Source organism: Pseudorca crassidens, chromosome 6 (genome assembly GCF_039906515.1).
Source record: "Pseudorca crassidens isolate mPseCra1 chromosome 6, mPseCra1.hap1, whole genome shotgun sequence".
Classification (NCBI taxonomy): domain Eukaryota; kingdom Metazoa; phylum Chordata; class Mammalia; order Artiodactyla; family Delphinidae; genus Pseudorca; species Pseudorca crassidens.
The window spans coordinates 6998022-7021975 of NC_090301.1; the positions used below are offsets into that span (position 1 = coordinate 6998022).

General features: G+C 46.4%; 1 protein-coding gene across 5 annotated transcripts in view; it reads right to left on the bottom strand.

Moving 5' to 3' along the window:
- Positions 1 to 10114, bottom strand: part of ATG16L1 (autophagy related 16 like 1) — a 46761-nt gene extending 36647 nt beyond the window's left edge. For 2 of the 5 annotated variants that reach the window (XM_067740196.1, XM_067740194.1), the window contains exons 1-4: positions 9822 to 10113; positions 5883 to 5976; positions 1525 to 1630; positions 740 to 813 (exon numbers count right to left, since the gene is read on the bottom strand). In XM_067740196.1, the coding sequence (XP_067596297.1) occupies positions 740 to 813; positions 1525 to 1630; positions 5883 to 5976; positions 9822 to 9936 (389 nt within the window). In that variant the 5' untranslated portion in view covers positions 9937 to 10113. Of the gene's footprint in view, positions 1 to 739; positions 814 to 1524; positions 1631 to 5882; positions 5977 to 6365; positions 6609 to 9821 lie in introns of all 5 variants that reach the window. The other 3 variants (XM_067740197.1, XR_010944171.1, XM_067740195.1) reach the window with 3 other exon arrangements.
- Between the last annotated feature and the right edge of the window lie 13840 nt (positions 10115 to 23954).

Sequence of the window (23954 nt, forward strand, 5' to 3'; positions counted from 1 at the left end):
CAATCCCATTAATGGAGAGGAAACACCTAGGGCAAAATTCATCCAGACTATGAATGACTAGTTAAAGTATCTTTTAGAAAAGCAGGATGGGAAGGAAGAGGGAGCTTTTGATGCTGAAATAGTGTAGTAATGGGAGATTAAAAGGAGGCTGGGTATCTTGTGCATTCCATCAGCTCTATCACTCACTGAGTGTGAACGCCTGAGCAGGCTCCCCACCTTTCTAAGCCTCTAGAGAGCCCTCTCTGCGGAGTAAGGGAAAAGGCACAGATGAAACCCAGGCTCCCCTCCAGCTCAAAGATCCTAGGATTTGGAGTCCCTGTTTATCTTGACCGGTAGGCTTCTCCCAGATCAAGAACAACCCTGCCCACAAACTCATCCCCGTTCCCAATGGCCGGGCACTGGGCTATCTTGGTCCCATCTCCACCACAGAAGACACCCGCTCCCCCAGGCAATGGCCGTGGGGAGAACTGTGAATGCCTCAGGGACACTTCCAAGAGCGAAGCTGACTTCTCAGGGGTGTGCTGGGGCCCTGGAGGACGGAGGGCACTCTTCTTGCCTTTTCCATCCTCAGAGGGTAGAAAAGGACCCCAGGCTATGTATGCACAGAAACGAAACTTGTGCTGAGCCCAGTGTGGCTACTGTTTGCCACCGATCACCACTGGCCCCGCTCACAAGAGTACAGTAAAACAGGCGGTGAGATCCCACGACCAGTCCCGAAGGAAGCGTGCTCTCTACTCACTTGGCTTCATTCATCTGCATCTCCTTGTCCTTTTGCTGCATTTGGTTATTCAGGTCAATCACCAACTGAGCTAACTGGGGGTAAAGAAGAACACTTTCATAAACAAGAGATTTTAGGACCTCAGTTGGAAACTCATAATTGCGGTTTACTTTAAAGAAAAAACAGTTGCCTGTGCGGTGGGGCCAAGGCACCAAGAAGAAACGAGCTGGGTGGCCGAGAGGAGAAGGGGCTGCGCGGGGGCACAGCGTGCGCTTTCCCTGTTGAAGGCAGCCTTGGATAGACGAGCAACGCTCCAGGTGACCGCCAGGTTCCTGCTGAGAACGCCTGGCTACCCCTCCACCCCAGCTACCTTTTCCGACTCTTCAGATGATAATCAATTCAGCTGAAGTAATGGTAAGTTGCACTTTTTCATAACTTGCCATTAGACCACCACCCAGTGTAAACACAGCCCAGGACTTGATTCTTCCTAATGAATTTTTCTGAAATTGCAGGTTTCACGCTTTATAAAGGTATTAGTTAAGACTTTCAGTCAATCAAGGAGTAAGCTTCTTTCTTTTTATGTTTCTCCACTTGTACCTTTCATGCCATCTTGGAGCATGACAACCTGGTTGTTATCTCAATGGCTTGCCCACCTGTTGACAGAGGTCTCACATCTTTTCTGTTGTTTCATTCCCACAGATAGAGCTGGTGATGCCGTATGTAGCCAGGATGGCTGCAAATTCCAGTGGGAGTGCCTGCCCCACCCCCCAACCCCCAAGACAGACGAGGAGAGGAGCTATCTTTACCTCCCCACGTTTCTTGTGTAATTCAGTCAGTTCTTCTTGGTGTTTAATCCTCAGCTGGGCCATTTCTTGCAGCTGACTATCATTCCATGCACCATCATGTCCAGGACTAAATGCCCCAACCAGGCAGATGAAGAGAACGTGTAAACAAGAGAAAAAAAAAAATCAGACCCCAGAGCCCTTCAATCAGGCACTGGAACAATAACCTTAGAATTTCAAACCTGTACATGACAATATAGCCAAGAAAGCAGTTCAGTTCTCCAGGCCAACAGAGTTATAAGTCACTACAAACCTAAAGTAGAAAGTAAGAGATATGAGACACAGGGTAAAACCAACCAGCCACAACCCATACCACCAGCTGCGTCAGGAATAAAGGATGGGTTCCGGAATAAAGTTCAGGTAAACGGGGAGGAGACAACGAGGTCCACTCACCCGACAAGTATCTGAGTGCCGGCTCTGTGCTAGGCCCTGTTTTGGTGCCTAGCGGGGAGAAGGCAGGGAACAGGAAGCTGCACAATCGGCTAAGAGTAGACAGACAACAAATGAGTAGATGGATGGAGTCAGGTGGTCAGATATGCTGTGAAGAAAAACTAAGCAGTGTAAAGAAGGGGACAGAGCGACAGGGCTCCTGTTCCACGTGCGGTAATCAAAGGCATCCCGAGAGATGACACTTGACTGAAGACTGAAAAGAGTGAGGAACAAGCCATGCGGACCCGGGGGCGGGGCCCTGTGAGTGGAGGGAACAGCAAGTGTTGGAGAGGCTGGGGGCAAGTGTGACCGCAGCGCCCAGGGCAGGGGGTGCAGGGAGGATCGGGGAGGCCACTCAGAGCCTCGCAGGCCCCCGAGGACTGTGGCTTTTCCTATGCATGACTGGAAGCCGCCAAGGGTTTTGAGCAGAGGAACGACTTACGTTTTGAAAGGATCGCTACAGTTGCTGGGTGGAGAGCACACTGCAGGGGTTAAGGGCAGAAACAGCGAGACCAGTTAGCAAGCTATTACATATTCCAGACTCAGAAAGTGCAGATCGGGACAAGGTGACGGCAGCGGAGGCGGTGAGACGTGGACAGATCCTAGCTAGATCCACTCTGGAGAGACTGCAAGACTTGCCTTTGAATTGGTTGTGGGGAATGAGAGAAAGACAGGAGTCGAGGACAACTCCAAGGCTTTTGCCCTGAGTGGCTGGTTAAAGGTAGGCGTCACCTACTGAGGCAGAAGGACGGGGGCAAGAGGTTGGGGGAGGCCTGAAGAGCGAGTTCACCGTGGACATCCAAGTGGGCATGTCAAGTGAAATTGCATATTGTTAAGAGTCTGAACTTCAAGTAAAGAGGTCCAAGCTGGAGGCTGACACATAGAAGCTGTCAGCAAACAGATGTATCTAAAGCCATGGGCGGAGCTCAGGCCACCTCGAGAGTCAATGGAATTTGGGAAAGTTTGCAGGTGTTTGCATACTGTCTCAGAAATAACAGCAGGTGAACAGAACTGTGGATCTGTAATTCAGGAGAGGGGGCTTGGCTGGAGCTGCAGGTGTAAATTATCAGACTACAGTGAGTAGCTGAAACCACTCCCCAGGGAAAGCACACAGATGGAGAAAAGGAAGATGGCTGGCAAACTAGGATGCCACCATCTGAAGTGGGGGCACTGTCTCTTCCCAATGACCGATAAGAAATAAAGAGGGAAAAGGCAGCAGAATGATGCTCCCTCCTAAATCTACCCTCCATCTCTAAAAGCATTTTTCTTACACGTTCTAAGAAACACTAATATTGCATTCTTTGAGGCAACATAGTGCTTCCCCAATCTTGGCCCATGAACTAGAAGCCAAGAGACTAGAAAGCGGCACATACCTTATAAGAAACCACCCTAAATTAGGCAGAAGAAGCAACAAGCCTGGGTGATTGATTGCATATGGGGATTAGAAGGAAAAGAAATAATTTTTATCAAATCCCCTTATTTTAATGCAAAGCAATGTGAAATATGCGAAACATAAAACTAGTCTGTTCCTCCAAGGAGCTGAAGAGAATCCTGAGAAAAGGCAAGGATACAGGGCACTCATTCCTCTGCTCAAAGCCTTTTACCACTTCCAACTTTATTCACAATAAAAGTCAAACTTCTTACAAAAGCCCAATATCAGTGCTTCACTAGGCAGAAAAAAAAAGAATCACCTAGAGAGTAGGTTTCAGATTCTTGGGCCCCATCCCAGAACGCTTCATCAGGTCGATGAAGAAAAGGGTCAATAATCTGCATTTCTAACATGGTCCCGGGTGTCTTGGATACTTCACAAGGACTGAGTAGCCACTAAAGCAGTGGTTCTTATATGTTAGAGGTCATCAGAATCACCTAAAGGTTCTTAAAACAAGACTACTGGGCGCCACCCCTAGAGTTTCTGAAACAGGAGCTCTGGGGTGAGGCCCAACATTCTGCATTTCTAACAAATCTCTGAGGCTGTGGTCTAGCAGGCATACTTAGAAAACTGTTGGAATCAACTATTTCTCAGGGATGAGTTTCACTTTGATTTATTCAGTAAGCAAAGGGATTAAAACACTTAAGAGAGGAGTCAGATAATTGACGAGATAAAGCTTTTTAAGCACAGTGTGTTTCAAGATTAATTAGAATGCGATGGGCAGGACTTGAGAGCCCAGAAGAGAGAGAAAGCAGCCAATGAGATCCCCGTCTTCTGTGAATACCTGTATCCTACTAGCACACGCCTCACTGAGCTACTCTCCCCCACGAGGCTCAGGTCCTTGCGAACAAGGACTCTTGGCTTATTCATCTCTGTATCCCAACGCCTGGCCCACACTGTAGTCACAAAATGACTCAGTGAACGAGACCCCTGCCATAGTCTAGGAATGGAAGCAACGAAGCTGGTGGCACATAAATGCAAACCAAGGGACAGATGCACAGGACTCTCGGGCAAAGAATCAACAGGCCCGGCTGACTGCAAAGGGGGAGGGGCAGGACACCAAGGGAAAAAGGAATCATAGCTGACTTGTGGAAAATAAGGATACCATTAACAGAAACAAGGCAGTCAGGAAGAGGCCTGACTGAACACAAGTTTGCAGGAAGGACGGACTCCCAGTTAAATTACCACCCCAGTGATACTCAGTTAAAAGAATGTTGTATATTTATTTATTGCACCTTTCCAAGCAAATGAGTTTCGCTGACAGATAAAGGATGCAGGAATATAGTCACCAAGAGGCTAACCAGATAGAAATAAAATGTTTCAAGGTTTCAGTTGACTGAATGTAGATGAAAAAGGGCGAAACGGATTCTCTACACCTAAAGTTGACCAGAACACAGCAACTAATATTTTAAATCCTGCAGAAGGCCTCCCAGGACCACAGCTAGGCACGATCTCCTGAATTGTTCTTAAGCAACAACGGAACCACCTCGCCAGATGAGGAAACACGGATGGCAAGTAATTAGCAAATATGGCTATAGGAGTAAATGACAAGCTACACCCAGCATTTCTGTCTTTTTCCTAAAATCCTAAATTACCATCAGCTTTGTTTTTACAATTGCTAAATGTTAGCTGATATGCAAAAAAGCTTGTAGATTTTAGAACAATAATGGGTACTGTTCCCATACAAACCACAAAATTTAATATGCAAACGTGATGAACAAATGGAAAAGGAGGACAGTAAGACTCCAGAATGATTCCATTTAAGCCACTCGCATGAAGTATGGCTTTAAGGTTTTTTAGGACCATGACCCTCAAAAAGAGATAGTTTACATGAATGACCCAAGTAAAGATACTAAACTCCCCACCATGAACACATACTCACATATTTAGTGAAGCAATACTTAGCCTTCCTATAAAATGCAGATTTCTGCCTAATCTTTCTTAAAAAAAAAAAAAGCTTTCTGCAACCCACTGGTTTGACTGCACACTAAGATACATGGAAACAACACTGAACTAAAAAGGATCACAGAGACCTGCAGCGCTGATGTTTACAGGCCAGTCAATCTTGTACTGACAAGATCTATGTCAATCTGCTCAAGAATGCTTACTTGCCTGATTATTCAGAAAAAGTGAGCCCTGGCAGGCCACAGGAGGAGCTGGCCTGCTTACTCGTCTTGAGCAATTTCTCAAGCTCACATCACACTGATGATGAGCCTTCTAGGTGGGTAGCTACGTACCTTCAAAAAAAACTTGAATAGTTAGTTATTTGGCTTCAGAAGTTTTTATTTGAAAGGAACTGACAAAAAGTGGAACACAAACACAGTACTTGGTTTGCTTCAAAATCAGGGAAGTGACGACTGAACTGAGACAAATTTCAATTAAAAAGGAGACACAAATAATACAGGATCGTTTCAGAATACCTTATCTCAGGAGACACAAATAATACAGGATCGTTTCAGAATACCTTATCTCATGCCTGTTTGGTATGTCATGCTTTTCAGCTTGTAGCTTATGGGCCAGCACTGAATGAAGATCTGACTTTTCCAGCAACTTGTTATCTAGCAAAGAAAAAAAAAAAGTTATTACAACCCAGGTATGCTTTATTACTACTTAACATCTTATAAAGATTTGGACCAAAGAAATAACCAGAAGATGACTGGGCAGGTTTCACTTTTATGAGGTATCAAAGTACTAGGCACTGTACTTTACCACCGATTACAGCAATCGTCCAAACTCCAGGCACATGCGCTCCTTAGACGCTTCCTGGCCCAAGCACAGGCAGCCCAGACAAAGGAACCTATGAAAAATCCCTCCAAAACGCCCCCGTGCCCATGCTTTCTACTCCCACAGCTACCTGTTTCTACCTGGGAAAGAGGCAACAAACATACCAAAACACAATGGAAAAGCGAAGTGCTATGCATCTCTAAGTAAGAGAGGAAACCTTTACCTTATTATATTTGGAAGTTTTTTAGAAAGAAGATACTTTTTTTTTTTTTTTTGCGGTGCGCGGGCCTCTCACTGTTGTGGCCTCTCCCGCCGCGGAGCACAGGTTCCGGACGTGCAGGCCCAGCGGCCATAGCTCATGGGCCCAGCAGCTCCGCGGCATGTGGGATCTTCCCGGACTGGGGCACGAACCCACGTCCCCTGCATTGGCAGGCGGACTCCCAACCACTGCGCCACCAGGGAAGCCCTGGAATTTTTTTTAAAAAGATTTTTTTAATGTGGATCATTTTTTAAAAGTCTTTATTGAATCTGTTACAACATTGCTTCTGTTTTATGTTTTGGATTTTTGGCTGCGAGGCATGCGGGATCTCAGCTCCCTGACCAGGGATCAAACCCACACCCCCTGCAATGGAAGGCCAAGTCTTAACAACTGGACTGCCAGAGAGTCCCTGGAATATTTAATCTAAGATCAGGGCACTAGGGATACAAATACAAACCAGAGTCCCTGACCTCAAGGAGCTAAAAAAGTGTAATGGGGGTGGGGGTGGGGTGGAGGTCAAGTACAAAAAGGAAGAGTGAACTTTTACTCATTTTCTCAGATGGTTTCACAGGTGAAGACAACAGACAGTCCAAGCAGAAGGTCTAGAGAGCTGTTCAGTAAATGGCTAGAAATAAAAGTTTGCACCAACACATGAGAGGGCAGGATGAGAAATTCAGACCTCTTCTTACTGGCAATAGCGAAACAACAGATTTTTAAAAGCAGGCAGTGACATGAACAGATATCAATGAGTAAGAAGTCAAAGATTATTCTGAGGTTCCCTGCTCGTCCAACTGGGTGCAAGATCCTAACATGCCGGAGAACACAGGAGCAGAGAGCTCAAGGAAGAAAACGAGTCCTTGGAACTTAATAAATGTGACAGGGAACACAGTGCAGAAATTCAAAAGAAAAGTCAGGGCAAGAAATGACATGCATGTAGGGGGCCAGTGAGATCAGAAGTGCATGTAGGGGGCCAGTGAGATCAGAAGTGGAAGGGGGTGCACAAAGCAGAAGAAAGTGACCACAGGAAACTTACAGAAAAGCCACACCTGACGGGGGCTTTCAGATCCCCAACGTCTGAGATTAGCGATGCTTCACAGCAAAAGCTGGAAGGGTTTATGCTAGTGACTATTCCTGTCAGAACAGCTTATCTTTCCTCTTAAAGAGTTGAGTCCTACTTCTTGATATCTAAAAATGGAAATCCTGGGCAGAAACAGAAACACTATCTTCATCAATATTAATTTAATAAATTAGCTCAAGAGAACAGGGAAGTGATTCCAAACTTGAATGTTCACCAGTGTCAAAGGGCTCTAATAAGATCTTCAAAATGTTACAGCTAGGTGCCCTGTGATATCAAAGACATGAGGTATTCAAGAGGGATCCTTCTTAAAAGTTCCTCTCACTCAAAGGCCACCTGCTGTCCCCAGAGCCTCTTTTCATCTTTCTCTTCAGGCTCAGAGGCAGGACTGAACGGGAAACTCTGGTTGACTGCTTTGGGAGGCTAGGAATGAAGAGTGAGGCTGTTCCACCATCTAGAAGTGACCTCCCAAATTCAGTCCCCTGCCTCAACTGCAGATTTTAACAGGCCAAGGTTGTCTTGCCCTCTTGCCCACCCCCCGCCCCCAGCCTCCTCTCCTAGCTCCCAGGCATGCATTACTCACTATAGCTGTTTTAAAGACGTGTTCCCTCTCCAGGACTGACCTGTCTTTCTGACTTTCCTCCAACATCCTCCACCCCTTCAAGATGTCCATTTTCAAAGCGCAGAAAAACACTCAATTGTGTCAATGTGATTACAAGCACCTTCCATTTATAGACAGTTACGTAGATGGCTTTCAAAGCACTTATACGCACAGCACTGTGTTTATGAAATAGGCAAGGCGAGCTTCACGCCTATTTTATAGATGCAGCAAACCAGACTCAGGTAAGTGAGGCTGGTAAGGGGAGTGTCGTCAGACCTCCAACCCAATTTGACCTTCAGTGTATTAGCTTTTAAAGAATAAGCATATGATGAAATACCCGATGACCTGAATTTATGTAACCCATGAGGAATCGTTTCAGCAAGGAGTTTCCTGTGCTTCTGGCTTTCTGAAAGAGCACTGGGCTGCCAGCCTCTTAAGAGTGTAAGGAATCAGCACAGGAGTGGCACATTCATCATCTCCCTTTTCTCCCCATTTTAGTTAAGAGGATGGACTCAGCGAAAGCAAGACGGCCGTTTCTTGGGGGACCCAATGAGAAAGGCAAAAGTGCAAAAAAGTCAGGAGCCATCAAGTCTGTGTCCAAACCCAGGCCCTATCATTAATCTGCTGTGCCTCCCCAGAGAAATGACCTCATCTCTCTGTCTCAATTTTCTCATTTGTATAAAGGGCAACAGGACCTGCTTCCTAGAATTTTCGTTAAGATAAAGTGAAACGACACATGCCAAATATTTACGACAGCACTCAAGCTTGTCTCTACCTTAGAATTACTTGGGGATCACCAAGAAATACTGACACCTGGGTCCCACCTCTACTACTGGGGTTTCGTTGGTCTGGGATGTGGCCTGGGCTTTATAATTTTTAAAAGATCCCCACCTGATTCTAATGTGCCGGTAAGTTCAGGAACCATAAATTTAGCACAATCAGAATTCAATAAAGGGCACCCACCATTACACTGAACTGCATCATCAACATGATTTGAGATTTGCAGGCTTACTTCAAGGGGTAGACAGAACCAGAGGTCCGAAGAGTGTCCCGTTTCTTCCCCCAAATATGTCGTCAGTTATGGTAAAATGGGGCGGAGGGGCAAGGAAATGCTCTTTAGAAGGCATCTAAGGGCACAAACATTTTTGTACTCAAATTGCAGCAGCGGGGGTGGGTGTGGGCCACCTCTTTCACACTGAAGTTTTCAACGACAGTAAAGACTGTGATGTCCCAACTAAAAAGTACGTTAAGACTCAAGATGTGTAATATATAACAGTCAAAGCACACTAAAGTGGAGGAAGAACAACAGATCTTCAGGAATGAAAGGCAAACATTTCGCTACACTCTGAAGACGACGGTAACGGAGCGAGTTACTGCTTAAAGTCAGTGCCCGTGTCAGTAACAACACGATGCCCGAAACAGGATGTTTCTGGAACCGGCCTATTTAAGTAACACAAGCATTATGTGAGCTGCTGGGATTCACAAACACAGACATGAACGGTGCCTGCCCGTGAAGAATACCCAATTGAGGAGGAAAACCCAGCACAGTCACACCCAAGAATAAAGTGAAAGAGGAAAAGATCTAAAAAGGCGTTTGGGGGTCCAAGGCGCTGGGTACCCGGGGCGGCCTCAAGGCGCGCGGGCGGCGCGGGGGGCTCGGCCTCGGGTTCCCGCTGGCGCCCCGCATGCCTCGGCTGGGACCACCCGCCCGCCCGCCCGCTCCCGGGACCCGCCAGCCGCTCACACTGCAGGATGATCTCTTCGAACGCCTGCCTCTGCAGCCGGTCCCGGCGCCTCAACTCCTCCGAGATGTGGCGCTTCCAGCGGGGGAAGACGGAGGCGCGGAGGCCCGACGACATGTCGTGCGTTGCCCCGGCGCCTTAGCGCCGCCAATCCGCACGGGGGCTGGCTGCCGCGGCCCGCACCATGAGGCAACCTGCGGGCGCGGGAGGACCAGCAGCCCCAGGTTTCAGGTCCACGAACAGGCCTCCCCCGATGCAATCCAGGACGGACTTCCGGATCCTGACGGAAATGGCTTCGGACAGAGCCAGAAAGCCCGCCTCCTCATCCGACGTCTTACGCCACACGCACGGACATGTCCGGCGCCGACTCAGGGCGCTGGCTGATGATAGCATCCCGAGGCCGGAAGTGCCGGCCGCAGAGATGCGGCCGCTAGGAGGCGTGCGGGCCACGTTGGAGGCTCGGCCTTGCGGGGTCGGGGGCGGAGAAAGGAAAAGGCAAAAGGGAGGCTTCCGCCCACTTGCTGTTTCCTTTGCTTGCTTTTCCCCGTTTTATATTTTCTTTCTTAGCCTGCCTCCCTTTTCTTCATGTCAGTTTGCAAGCAGAAGTAAACTCCTCATATGGGAGCTGTGTGACTATAGATGAGAGACAGCATTTCTAAGCCTCAGTTTCCTAATCTGTAAAATGGGGAAGATCCCTAGACCGGGAAGGAATGATACCTATCCCACAGGATTGTCGTGAGGATTAAAAGTAATAAACTGTATAATGCAATTCACACTGCGCCTGTACATAGTAAGACTAACCTTACCTGGACACTTGGTATCCGTCGAAGTCCTAACCAAAGATTGGTTGCTTTAAGCAAGAGCAACCCATTGACCTTCGAAAAGGGTTTTTTTTGCAATAAAGAAATGGAATGCAAAGAACCGCTAAAGAAAATGCGAATAGATTAGCTATGTAAATCATTAGAAGCCTAGAAATTATCTATGACCTAAAAGTAAATGGGTCCTTAGAAGGTCATTTAAGGGTTAGGATACAAACAGGATTTTGAAAGAGAAAAAGGACAGTTTGCCAGTAGATGAAAGCAGAAGATGAAAGACAGACTCGGGAGAAGATGACATCTATCAACTCAGTAGAATGGGAAACCTTGGTCTGTAGTAGAATCATCTGAGTTCCATCTGCATTTAACAAGTTAGTAAATTTATTGCATGAAAATGGAGCCGGACAAAACAGGAGGCAGAAGAGAAGAAAGGAATGTCAGAATCTGCCTTCTCTTTCAATGTGTCTAAAGTCCAGAGGAAGATCCTTCACAGACAGAGAAGAAGGCCTTTCCTCTCCTGTGGAACCCAGGAGTAGGACAGTTAGGATTCTAGACCTGTAAACATATTTTGTCAGCAGCCAGTACTGAGTGATCTGAATTTGTGGGAAAGACCCATGGGGATCAGAAATAAAAGGGACTTCCTCACACACTGAAGCAAATGAAGAAGCAGGTTCTGAAAGTCACGAAGAATGCCTCTAAATGTAACAGTGGTACCAACCTCAAAAGAGCCTAGAATCAAATCTTGACAGTTGAATATGCTGATTTCCCAGACAAGATTATGATTAAACCATGTTAACAAATTTGCAGAACCAGCAATTCCCCTTACAGGAATGTATGTCAACAAATATTTGGACAAAGGCCCAGAGAAAACTGTCACAGCATTGTTAGAAATAATGGAGAGTTGGGAAATATCTATTGATTTCCACCAATGAGAATTAAATTACTGTATATTTATTGTTCAAAAAAGTTCGTAATAAAAGGAGTATATGATATAAATCTAATTGATGTAAAATTAGTATGTCCCTGGATCTCACAGGCAAAGTTTGTTGAATGAGTAGAGAATATAATTTCTAAACTAAGGATACTAAACTCTGTAGGTCTGCCCTCTCCCTACCCGGCCAGCTTTGCCCAGTGAGCACTGCAGCCTCCGTGGGCACTCCTCCTCTCTTCTGCTCACCACTCTCCCTCCCAGTGCAGGGCCTTTGGATTCACTGTGCTTCTGTTGGGCAAACCCTTCCCTTCTGACCTTTATGAGTTAACTCCTATGAGTTAATTCTCAGCTCAGTAGTCACTTCCTCACAACCTTCAAGTAACAGACCTTCACAAGTAGGTCAGATTGCCCAATGACACGTGGACCTCTCCGTTCTAGCATTTATCACAGTTGCAGCTTCACATGTTTTTTATCATTACTTGCTTAAGGCGTGTCTCCCCGCCACAGACTGTAACCTCCACAGCAAGAGCCGTTTCTGTCTTTCTTCATCATTTTACCTCCAGCAAGGGCGTGAAGTCTTTCATATATTAGGTGCTCAGTAAATGTTGTTTAATTAATGAATGGAATATATGAAAATATTTTCTCTGGGAAGTAGCATTGCTGGTGTTCTTTTGTTGTATGTATTTTCTATATCTTATATGCATTTTCTAATTGTTATCCATTATATACATACTATATATGCAAGAAAAAGTTATAGAAACGAACATAGATTTATCGATAAAACCATTTCTTCAGCAGAGTGCTAGGTTCTGTGGGAGATAACTAATAAGCGGGAACACTTCTAACAACATTATGGGCCGCGCACTCTTCTGAATATTTCACGTGTTGTCACTCTCTTAATCCTCACAACAACCCTCCTCAGTAAGGTTGTTATTAGCTACTCTTAGCATCTTTATCCTCATTTACAAATGAGGAATCTGAGGCCCGCAGGGGTAAGTCACTGGCCTGAGCACACCTGGCTATTTATTGGCCAGACCTGGCTTCAGACACAGGCAGTTTGACTCTAGCATCTGTGACTTAACTATTGCACTCCATTGTGCAGTTTCTGTTTCTGCTGACATTGTAGTTTGGCTCAACGAGAATACGTAAAACAAAGAATAATTTGAAATGATTTGAAATCAATTCCTAAATTAGCCAATAGGGAGGGCATCCCATCGAAGAGCAAAGTCAGCAAAGTCGGTGGTTCGGAAGCCTCAGGTGTGTTCCCCGGACCCTGAGGGGACTGGCTGGAGGGAGGATGAGTAATGAGTAATAGGAAGGAGGAGGAAATGAGGTTGTCTGAATATTCCGGAGACAAATCATGGATCTTAAAAGAAGCGTTTTTATTTGTTCTGGTAAATACTGAGTGTCTAAAGGATGCAGCAGCTTTGCTGGATAGCGATATCTATGGAATGGATTCTGCCCGCCTGTAATGGATGTAAGATACATGTGAAGTGATGCTCCAGTTCTGAGGAACTCAAGTGCAACCTTCCAAGAACTGTCCTATTTACTTCTGTCCTTTCCCTTTTGGTCCCCCTGCTTTCCTTTATCTTTCAATTAGCAAGTGGTCAAAGAGCTGGGTCCTGGTGTGGGTCAGGCACAGGGTGAGCACTGCCTGGAGACAAAGATGGCCAGACTTGGATCCTGGCCTCAAGGAGCTCACTCTTCAGGAAGGGAGATCTGAATGTGATTATGCATGAATGTACGGAATTATAAAGTCAAAAAGACCCAGCCAGCGCCCAGGGCTTTTGATTCCCTTCTGTTCTTTTTTTCTCTTGCTTTTATTCTTTTTTTAAAATATAATTTCCTGTTTTAAAAAAATATGGCTCGATCTTTATTTCCACTCCTTTTCAGCTGTTCTCAAAATTAGATCACTAAAAATGAAAGTAAGATAAGCTAACCATGTTCCTGTGTTAACTGCTGTAACCTAGTTAACCTAGTGACTGCTGGAGTAAATGAAAGGATAGCCAAGAATCCAACCGACGTGGATTTTCAGACACACCGATGATCCTTCCAAATGTCACATTTTTTGGCGCTGGACATTTTTACCCCTTGGCTTTTCTTTGTTTCCTTTAGTGTTATTGTGTTTGCAGACATATGAATACATACCACCTGACATTTCCATTATAAAGACTCTCTGTGCACGCGGAGTAAAACCCATACAGGTCTCATCACCCACTCCATATATGTTGACACTTAGATTTCACATTTTAAAAATGACTGTCTCACGTAGGTCTTATCCCTGTACCCCAATACAAGCATTACAGTAAACTTTAACTTTCTTAGAGAAAGTCCTTGTTATCCCTTTTATAAATTGACAGCCAAGTGTCTGGAATGGTGGCTGGAGGATTCAACATGGCACATCTAACAAGCTGGGACAATGGCTAGAGAGAGAGAGTGTCTCTGTGGGAAGTTATCTCCCTTGGTTTGCCTCTTTGGTCTTTAAAGAGATGATAAAATTTCTCCCAGACACTACTGCCCTCTCCTACTATGAATAATACCTAATGTTAAATGAGTGATTTTTGCGTGCCAGATACTTTGCTCAACATGGATTAACTTATTTAATTCTCAAAACACTACCACGTAGGTACTATTAGTATGTCCTTTTGCAGATGAGGAAACTGACACGCAGAGGTCAGGTAGCTTGTCTGATGTCACAGAGTTAGTAAGAGGCAGAACTCGGATTCAGTTGAGGAAGGCTGGTGCCAGAACCCAGCCATATGACCATATGTCCCTCTGCTGTGGATCAGGGTATAAAGGTTCTGGCTGTTTTTTTGTTTTGTTTTTGTTTTTTAGGATGAGATAGAGTATCAGAATGCTTTTGACTGCAAGCAATAGAAGTGCAATTCGAGCTTCCTTAAGGGAAAGGGGAGGTTATATGGATATGGGGTGCTGCACCAGGCTGGCAGCAGGGATGTGGCTGGACTGGGACCCAGATGCAGATCCTGTCAGAATGCTCATCTCTTTGCCTCTGCCTCACTCTGTAAATTACCACATCCTTTGTCTTGTGGTCCAGCTCTTTTTGTCCAGCTCCTCCAGCATCGCCACAGTACAAGCCAGCAGCAGACCAAGCTGGCATATCCAAGTCCCAGGTCTAATAAATTTCTGGGAGAGGGGACTTCCGTGGTGGCACAGTGGTTGGGAGTCTGCCTGCCAATGCAGGGGACACGGGTTCGCTTCCTGGTCCAGGAGGATCCTGCATGCCGCGGAGCAGCTAAGCCCGTGCGCCACAACTACTGAGGCCTGCGCGCCTGGAGCTCGTGCTCCGCAACAAGAGAGGCCACTGCAGTGAGGCCCGTGCACCACCACAAGGAGTGGCCCCCCGCTCGCAGCAACTAGAGAAACACTATGTGCAGCAATGAAGACCCAACGCAGCCAAAAATAAGTAAATAAAGTATAAATAAATTTTAAAAAACAAAAAAAGCCCCCCAAACCCCAAATAACTTAAAAAAAAAATTTCTGGGAGAGGAGGCTACTGGACTGGCAGGTGCCCGTATCTAATAATCTATGTGGCAAAGAGGCAGGGTCAGTCTCCCAGGGTGGTTCCCTCTGGATGGAGGGGAAGGGACAGGTCCCAGAAGAAGGTAGGTGTAGAACACGTCTGTTCAGACTGTTGAAAGTTGAAATTTATTAAGTAGATCTTAAATGTTCTCCCCTCCGCCATCCTTTTATTAACACATCCACCCTCCTGACTATAGTCATGGTTTTTCCTGGCCCCATTGGGCAAGAAACTGGTCCCAAGGGCGGGTATAGGAACCCTTGCCAATCACTGTCCTCCACAGGGATTTTTAAACTGGATCTGGGAGAGGGGGGCCCTTTTTCTCCTTCCGTTAGGAAGTGAGGCCATGCATGGCCATGCTAGTAGCCATGTCCCCTCCCAGGTCTCATGAAGAGTTTAGCCTGAAAAAAATGGAGCAAACACACAGGGAGAAGAGGAGACGAGAAACCCCAAATTCTGACGGCATTAGTGTCCCTGGTTCCCGCCAGTCCTGAAAGCAGCCCAGCCCTACCTTCCCAGTCTGGTTACATGAGCTAATACATTCCTGTGTTTCACTAAAGCTGGTTTACTCTGGGCTTTTATTTTCTCTTGCCACCCAAGAAACCTGATTTTTTGTTGGTTGGTTGGTTGGTTTTGGCCACGCCGTGCAGCTGGCAGGATCTTCATTCCCAGACCAGGGATTGAACCCGTGTCCTCTGCAGTGTAAAAGCAGAGTCCTAACCACTGGACTGCCAGGGAATTCCCAAGAGTCCTGATGAAGACAGCAGACCAGCCCAAGAAAACACTAGGGCTGGGCAGACAGAACGGTAGTGTCCCCACAGGTGGTCACTAAGGCTGGGTTTTCCACTTTAAAATCTTGACAAAAGGAGGAAGGTCAACCCACTCTTCTCACCATGCATGTTTTGTGTTCATCAGCAATCCATTTCCAAATTCTCGGGGAAAGGTTTCTGGATCTGAGATCTCATGAACGTCTAAGTGAAGCTCTGTTCTAAATAATAGTGTCTGCTGGTCAGAGAAAATTTTAATAACCTCAAAGTGATTAGAGTCAGCCTGGGGATATTAGAAAATACTGTTGCCATATGTTAGAACTGTATTGTCATTTCCCCCTCATCGGAAAGTGAAGGGACACTATTTGGAAAAGCACCATTTCGATGACTCATGGGATATTAATAGTTTTTCAGAGTGTTTAACCACCACTGCATCCTCATGCAGTAGAACCACGTAGAGAGCACACAGCAGTGGAATAGTATTTTGATTAAATAACTAACTAAATAAATATTGCATATCATGAGATGGGGTTCCTTGCTGAGGCATCAAGTTGACGTTCTGTCTTTAAAAAAGCCAACAATTGGAGCAGCAGTGTGTTGAACTTGCTCTGCAAATCCGGATGCCCAGACAATTTGCTTTTGGGAGGCTGATCCCTAAATACGGAGGGGCCAGCCAGGGATGCAGCGTCCTGCAGAGACGGGGCTCAGGGCTGGCCACTCTGTGTGCTGTGTGACTGCACACACTTTCCAGTTCTTGGTTCTGAACCTCTTCTTTCCAATAAGGACATTTTTCTATGCCAGGTCATGCACCAGACCTCAGTCTCTTAAACTTCCCCACAACCAAAGGTTCCTTGCAGAGCTCCCTTAATTTTGTCAAAGAGTATGCTGGATCAACGGCTTCTCCAGTTGCCTGGGTAATCCCAGCACAGCCCTCGTTCTTCTGGAGGTGTGGGGCAGTCCAGTCCAGGCAGAATTGTCTGGCCATGAAGTACACCTAGGAAACCGTTCAACTGGCCTTCCCGACAGGTTCATGTGATCTGGTCCAGCCCTTACATAGTCTGCATTGAGGTGGAGAGTCAGGGGTGTCCTCTCTGGTCTTTCCAACACAGCCTGTGATTCCCGTGGGCCTGGGCCTTGCCCTAGACCTTGGGGCTGCACCACAGGATTACACCCTGGGAGCAGAGTGGCCCTCACCCTCTCCGCCTCTCCCTTCCACAACCTATCCCCCTACCTCTCTCTCTCCAGCCCTCTAGTTTTCTTAGCTCTCTTTCCCTCAAGGCCCCATCCCTTTGGTGTCCAATATGAGCTCCACCCCTGTGATGGTTAAGTTTGTCAGCCACTCTGCGCTCCACCCATTTCCTGTCAGTTGGGGTGTGTGTGTGTGTGTGGGGGGGGCGGGTGTTGCAGGAAAGAGTGAATGACCCTCTGGTCTGGCTGGGAAGGGGGTTGGTAGGGATGGATCTAAAAGACTGTCAGATCTTTGATTCTTGCTAGTGCCTCTCCAGTGCCTTATTAAACCGTAAGATTATTGGGATTTCCCTGGTGGTCCAGTGGTTAGGATTCTGTGCTTTTCCTGAAGAGAGCAGAGGTTCGATTCCTGGTCAGGGAACTAAGATCCCGCATGCTGAACGTCGTGGACAAAAGGAAAAAAACCTGTAAGATTATTTTTAAGATTATTTTTCTCCTCTCAGGTCTTGACTTCTGTTACAGAAGCCCTGCCCCCACCCCACACCCATTACTGTAAACTTAAATGTTACCTGCTTCAGGAGGTGAGGAGTGGACAGGAGGAAAAGGAAAACACTCATTCTCTCATGCAAGCAAGAATTAAAGTAAGATGCAGTAAGTCTGAGTGTCAATGGACTAATTTACGAGGGGAATTAGAAGGACAAGCAGCCTTAAGTCAGCATTCTTGTGTCAGCAATACTCCCCCACTTGTGGAAGTTAGGAGGATTTCAGATTCAAACAACTGAAACCTTAACTTGTAATTTAAACCAAGGGCGGGGGGTGGGGGGGGTCAGCAAAATATGGCAGGTGGGCCAGATCCAGACTATTTGTTTTTGTGAGGCTTTCAGGCTAAGGAGAGTTTTTGCATTCTTAAAATAAAGAAGCGCCTGTGTGTTGGCCTTGAACTTATGCCCTTCAGATCTCCTACTGGGGAATCAAAATTGACTGACAGCCACTGCTGCTGCTCTCTGAATCCACCGCTGCAATAAAGCCATGTCCACATTTCTGATGGAAACCTCAACCAGGGACCAAGCACAGCAGGGGAACTAAGGCAAAGTCACTCCTGAGACATGTGAGACTCCTCTGACTGACTTTGCCTCAAGGACACTGTTATGGACTAAATCTTGTGTCCTCCCAAAATTCATGCATTGAAGCCCTAACCCCCAATGTGATGGTATTAGGGGGTGCAACCTTTGGGGGGTGATTAAGTCAGGAGGGTGGAGCCCCCATGAATGGGATTAGTGCCCTCATAAGAAGAGACACCTGAGAGATGATTTCTCTCTGCCAGGCCATCTGCAAACCAGGAAGAGGGCTCTCACCAGACATAGAATCTTTTGGCACATAGATCTTGGACTTCCTGGCCTCCAGACTGTGAAGAATAAATATCTGTTATTTAGTGCCCAGTCTGTGGTATCTTGTTAAAGAGGCCAGAGCTGATTAAGACAGACGCCCTATCAGCCCTGCTGAAACTTTGCTAGAACTCACTGCAGGCTGAGGGCCTTCCTTCCCAACCTCCCTTCCTCCCTCTCTCCTTCCCAGGGTCTGGCCTGCACATGGTCTGACAGCTCTTCTAGCCTCATCCAGAGACCCCCATTCCTCCATCTCCTCTCCCAGGTGTCTCCGTCAGTAAATCTGTTACATCTAATCCTGACTTGGCATGTGCTCGTCAGGGAACCAGAGGTTGTGATGAAACCCAAGTACCAGGAGAGAATGGGAGAAGGAGTGAGCTGCCAGTTCTGCTATAGACATTTTGGGGGTCCTGACCCCCCAAGTCTAATTGCTTTCCCTCTAATAACATCATGGGTGTGGGTGCTTATGTTTCCACCACGGGACTGGACCTATGTGACCCATCGCTCTTTGGAGCAGCTGTGGACACCCAAGATGGGCCAGGTTCCTCTTCCAGGGGTCCAGGCATGGGGAGCTGGACTTCAGGGTTCGAGCAGCTATGTGGAGCCAAAGCAAAGCCAGGGAGACCAGGAAGGAGAGGGGAGCAAGGAAAGTGGGCAGAGGAAACGTCTGGGGAAGACCACAGCCAGGGAAGAGCCCCACTCCCCACGCCACCATGTGTCTGAGCCTGCATGTCATCTGTGCTCCCTGGCCTCTGCCATTGCTCCATCTCCACCTGTAGCTCGTTTCTCTTCCTCGTAAGCAGAGATCCTTGACTACAATGGAAATACAGAATTCGACAGCTGGAAAGTCCCTTAAACATAATTTTATGGCAGAGGCTCAAAGCAGGGAATTCCCTCCTGGTCCTGTCTGCCTTTGCCAGGATCTGAGGGAATGAACCAAGCGCTGCTGCAGGTCCTGGGTCTGGAGTAAGGGGGCTTCTAGCTGGGGGAAGACGGCCTTGCTGTGTCCTTTCTCAGGCCCGGATTCATGACTGGGGAGGTGACAGCCCCTCATGCTGCAACGTGGGGGGCCTGCCTGCCCTCTCTGCCAGACCCCATGTGACTTCTCACACGAGGGCCGTGAAGGCAGGTCTCCTGTGGTGGGATGGGGGTGAATGGAATCTTCTCCGCTCCTCCCCAGCAACCCTGTATTCCCATCTGCTATGATTTCACAGCATCTCCAAGATCAATGGGCGGGAATTTGCTTCACCTTTGGGTAACTAAATAGCCCATTTCTATTAATTTTTCCAAAGTAAATGAAGTCTGGGTAAATACTTTCATGGAGTAATCAGGGAACACCTCTGCTGCACAGGCTCTGCCTTCAGAAACTGGGAACTGCCAACAACCTTTTAAGCAGCTTTTCCGCTAAAAATTTAAAAAACAAAAACTTGGGACTTCCCTGGCGGTCCAGTAGTTAAGACTCCGCGCTTCCACTGCAGGGGTTTCAGGTTCGATCCCTGGTCAGGGAACTAAGATTCCACCTGCCGCACTGCATGGCCAAAAGATTAAAAAAAAAAAACAAAAACCCTTAAATCCCATTTTGGGTGAGCACTTGTTTTATGGGCTGAAGCTATTTTTTCTTTCTTTTTAATAGCGAAGACTTTTATATTTAGAATTAACCAGCTGGACTCAGTTTAGATGATCCCAATTTTGTTGGCAACACCCAAAGCATCATAGTCAGGAGCCGGTCGAACATATACATTCTTCTAACCATGAGGCCTGATCAGGGTGTTGACCTTAGCCATGTGGATGTTATAGGGCTTCTTCACAGCCTGTTTAACTTGGTGCTTGTTGGCCTTGACATCCACAATGAACACCAGTGCGTTGTTGTCTTCTATTTTCTTCATGGCTGACTCCGTGGTGAGGGGAACGTGATGACGGCATAGTGGTCAAGCTTGTTTCTCCTAGGGGTGCTCTTCAGAGGATATGCGGGCTACCTCCTGAGCCACAGTGTTTTGGGCTGTCAGAAGGTGGGTGATGCCTGGATCTCCATTTTTTTCCAATAAATTTATTTATTTATTAATTTTTTATGGCTGCATTGGGTCTTCGTTGCCACGTGTGGATTTTCTCTAGTTGCGGTGAGTGGGGGCTACTCTTCGTTGTGGTGTGCGGGCTTCTCATTGCAGTGGCTTCTCTTGTTGAGGAGCACAGACTCTAGGCGCGTGGGCTTCAGTAGTTGTGGCTCACGGGCTCAGTAGCTGTGGCTCACGGGCTCTAGAGCGCAGGCACAGTAGTTGTGGCGCATGGGCTTAGTTGCTCCGTGGCATGTGGGATCTTCCCAGACCAGGGCTTGAACCCGTGTCCCCTGCTTTGGCAGGCAGATTCTTAACCACTGTGCCACCAGGGAAGTCCCCAAAGAATTTTTTGGTTTTTTCTCATTAATTTTCACATTATTTGTTTGAAATTTGTGATCATTTCCATAAGACATAGGAGTCCTTTTTGCTGAGGCTACAAAACGAACACATCCTGTCTATTGATTCATGTTTTTTTTCCTTTTTTTTAAATTAACTTTAATTGGAGTATAGTTGCTTTACAATATTGTGTTAGTTTCTACCATACAGCAAAGTGGATCAGCTATACGTATACATATATCCCCCCCTTTTTGGATTTCCTTCCCATTTAGGTTACCACAGAGAACTGAGTAGAGTTCCCTGAGCTATACAGTAGGCTCTCATTAGTTATTATTATTATTTTTTTTTGCGGTACGCGGGCCTCTCACTGTTGTGCCCTCTCCCATTGCGGAGCACAGGCTTCAGACGCACAGGCTCAGCGGCCATGGCTCACGGGCCTAGCTGCTCCGTGGCATGTGGGATCTTCCCGGACCGGGGCACAAACCCGTGTCCCCCGCATTGCCAGGCGGACTCTCAACCACTGCACCACCAGGGAAGCCCTAGTTATCTATTTTATACATAGTATAAATAGTGTATATATGTCAATCCCAATCTCCCAATTCATTGCACCCCCGCCCCTTTCCACAGAGAATTTTTTAAATTGTTGTTTTGAATTCTGAATTTCTGAATTTTGAAAATAAAATTTATTAACATGGCTCCAAGTTACTAAGAGCCATGCACAGGGAAGGTTTGGGAACTATCGGAAACAAGATTCAAGTCAGAAGCACATGAAAGCAGCAAATACAACTATGAAACTAAATACCAGTGGTCTCTTTGTTGGGCCACAGGGTAAATGTGACAAAAGTTGTCCTTGCACACACACACGCGCGCACACACACACACACACACACACACACACACACAATGTGTTCTGAAGTCTGTCTCTGCATATTTGACATTTGCATCCCAGGTGGGATGATTTGCATATTTCGATGCTGGGTTCAGATCTATTATCCAACTCATGGGCAAAGTCAAGTTAAATGTAGAAAATGCGTACGTGACGTTTCAGCCTGAGTTAATAGAATATATTTTTGACAGAGTAAATGACCTTTCATCACACAATTATGTGGGGATTTGTAAAATGTCTTAGGGACCTGAAAACACACTTGTTATCAGAAGTACATTTTACTGACAGGTTTGTTAAAGAAAATTTGTCCTAGTGATAGAAAGTTAAACCAAAGAGAAATTTTGAGGGAATCTATCAGCATCTTACCCAAGGAGTCTCTTTCTCTTCTTTCCTCTTCCTGGCATTTTAGTCCTGCTATAAACCCCTATGGCTGGTTTCAAAAGGCTCTTCTCTCCCTGAATTTCTGATTATTTTGGTAGGATTGGGTTCCACCAGGGTTCTGACTCTCACAGGTCAAAGGTTATGAAGAGAGCAAAGTCTTTAAATACATCTGACCATATAACTTTCCATAGGCTTTTATGACTTTATACTTCCATCCATGTGTAGAACCATTTCTTTGCCAGTTTTGGTAGTACAATAGAAAAAAAAAAACGAAAAATGAAAAACAACTTTGCTATTTGATAGATGACAATCGTATTTGACTGTTGTTTTAATTTGGTAAAATTGAACTTTTTCCCATCTATTTGGTTACTCATGATTCATTCTCTTTTGGGTAATCTCTATCTAAATCTTTTGCCCATTTTGTCTAGGCAAGGAATAAACCATTTCCTGTGAATTTTGGGGGGGGGGGAAGGCAAGGAAGAGATGATTAAAAAAATTTTTTTCACGATTTGTCCAAGATCTCTTCTTTATGAGGCAGATAGGACGTGGTGGACCTTGTCACGGAACTAATGGGAGTGTGCACGTTAGCATGCATCTTCTAAGGAAGCTGTAAAAATTCCTCATGTGGTATCTATGAAGCACTGTCATATCTGAGTGTTTCCATATCTTAGCATTTCCGTACCTTAGGATGAAAAGTTCTGCTAACTAAGGTCTTATCATCAGGGTGGTCTTCTGAGGGAGAATACGACAAAGTTATTTCAGAAGTGCCAGTAGTAGCCTAGTAAGTCCTCCACTACAGCAACCGTATTGGGCAGACAGCTTTGAGCAGCCACACAGAGCCATTTTAATGACCACTTTACATTCATCTGGACCCGAAGATGGAGGTGGTGTTACCCCTCCTGTAGGACCCAAGATGCACCCTACTGGATTGGCTACTGTACTTTTAGACCATCTTTTCTTTGGAGTCTTGACCTCCTCTCTTCTTTTGGAGTCTTGACCTCCTCTCTTCTTTGGTCTGGGTCCCTTTGTGACTTAAATAATTAACTCAGCAAGCATTGATTAAGTGCCTTGCATATGCCAGGCGGTATTCTCGGGGCTAAAGCTAGACCAGTATTTATGAAGAGCTTCCATTCTAATGGGAGATACAGACCATAAGGAAACTGAACATATGAAAGACGTAAGTTATGTATGTCTGAGGGCGATGAGAGCTGTGAACAAAAAGAAAGGGTGGATCAGAGTCACAGTGCTGGTGAGGGGGTGGAGGTGCAGTTTGCACATCAGTAAGGTGGCCAGGGTGGCCAGTGTGGACCTCATTGAGAAGGTGAGGTTTTAGCAAAGACCTGACAGAGGGGAGGGAGTCTGCTAAAAGGTTATCTGGCGGAAGAGCATCCAGGCAGAGGGCTCAGCTAGAGCAGGCTCTGTAGCAGGTGCATTTGGAGCCCACCTGGTCCTCTGCAGCAGCCAGTGCACCCAGTCCTGTGTTGAAGTGGGTGTTGACAGCAAAAGGCTCACAACTGTCCCCTTCTCTGGAGGACTGCCCTTGGCTGACCAGAGCCAGCTCCCCTCCAAGAGATGCCTAGAAGGTGGTCAATGACTAACTGATAGGAGGAGGCTTGGGTGCCCAGTGCCCTTGCCTTTGAACAGGACACTCTCTGTGATGCAATATATCTTCCGGAGTGCCCCATGGGACAGACTGAGGACAGACTTCTCTAAAAACTACAATTCTGCCTAATTTCTTCCCCTGACCTATCCTCCTTCCCTCAATGCCTATCCTGATGTCTGGATTGAGAGCATTTTGTCAATAAATTGCTGGCACACGAATCCCAGTCTCAGGCTCTGCTTCTAGGGAACCCA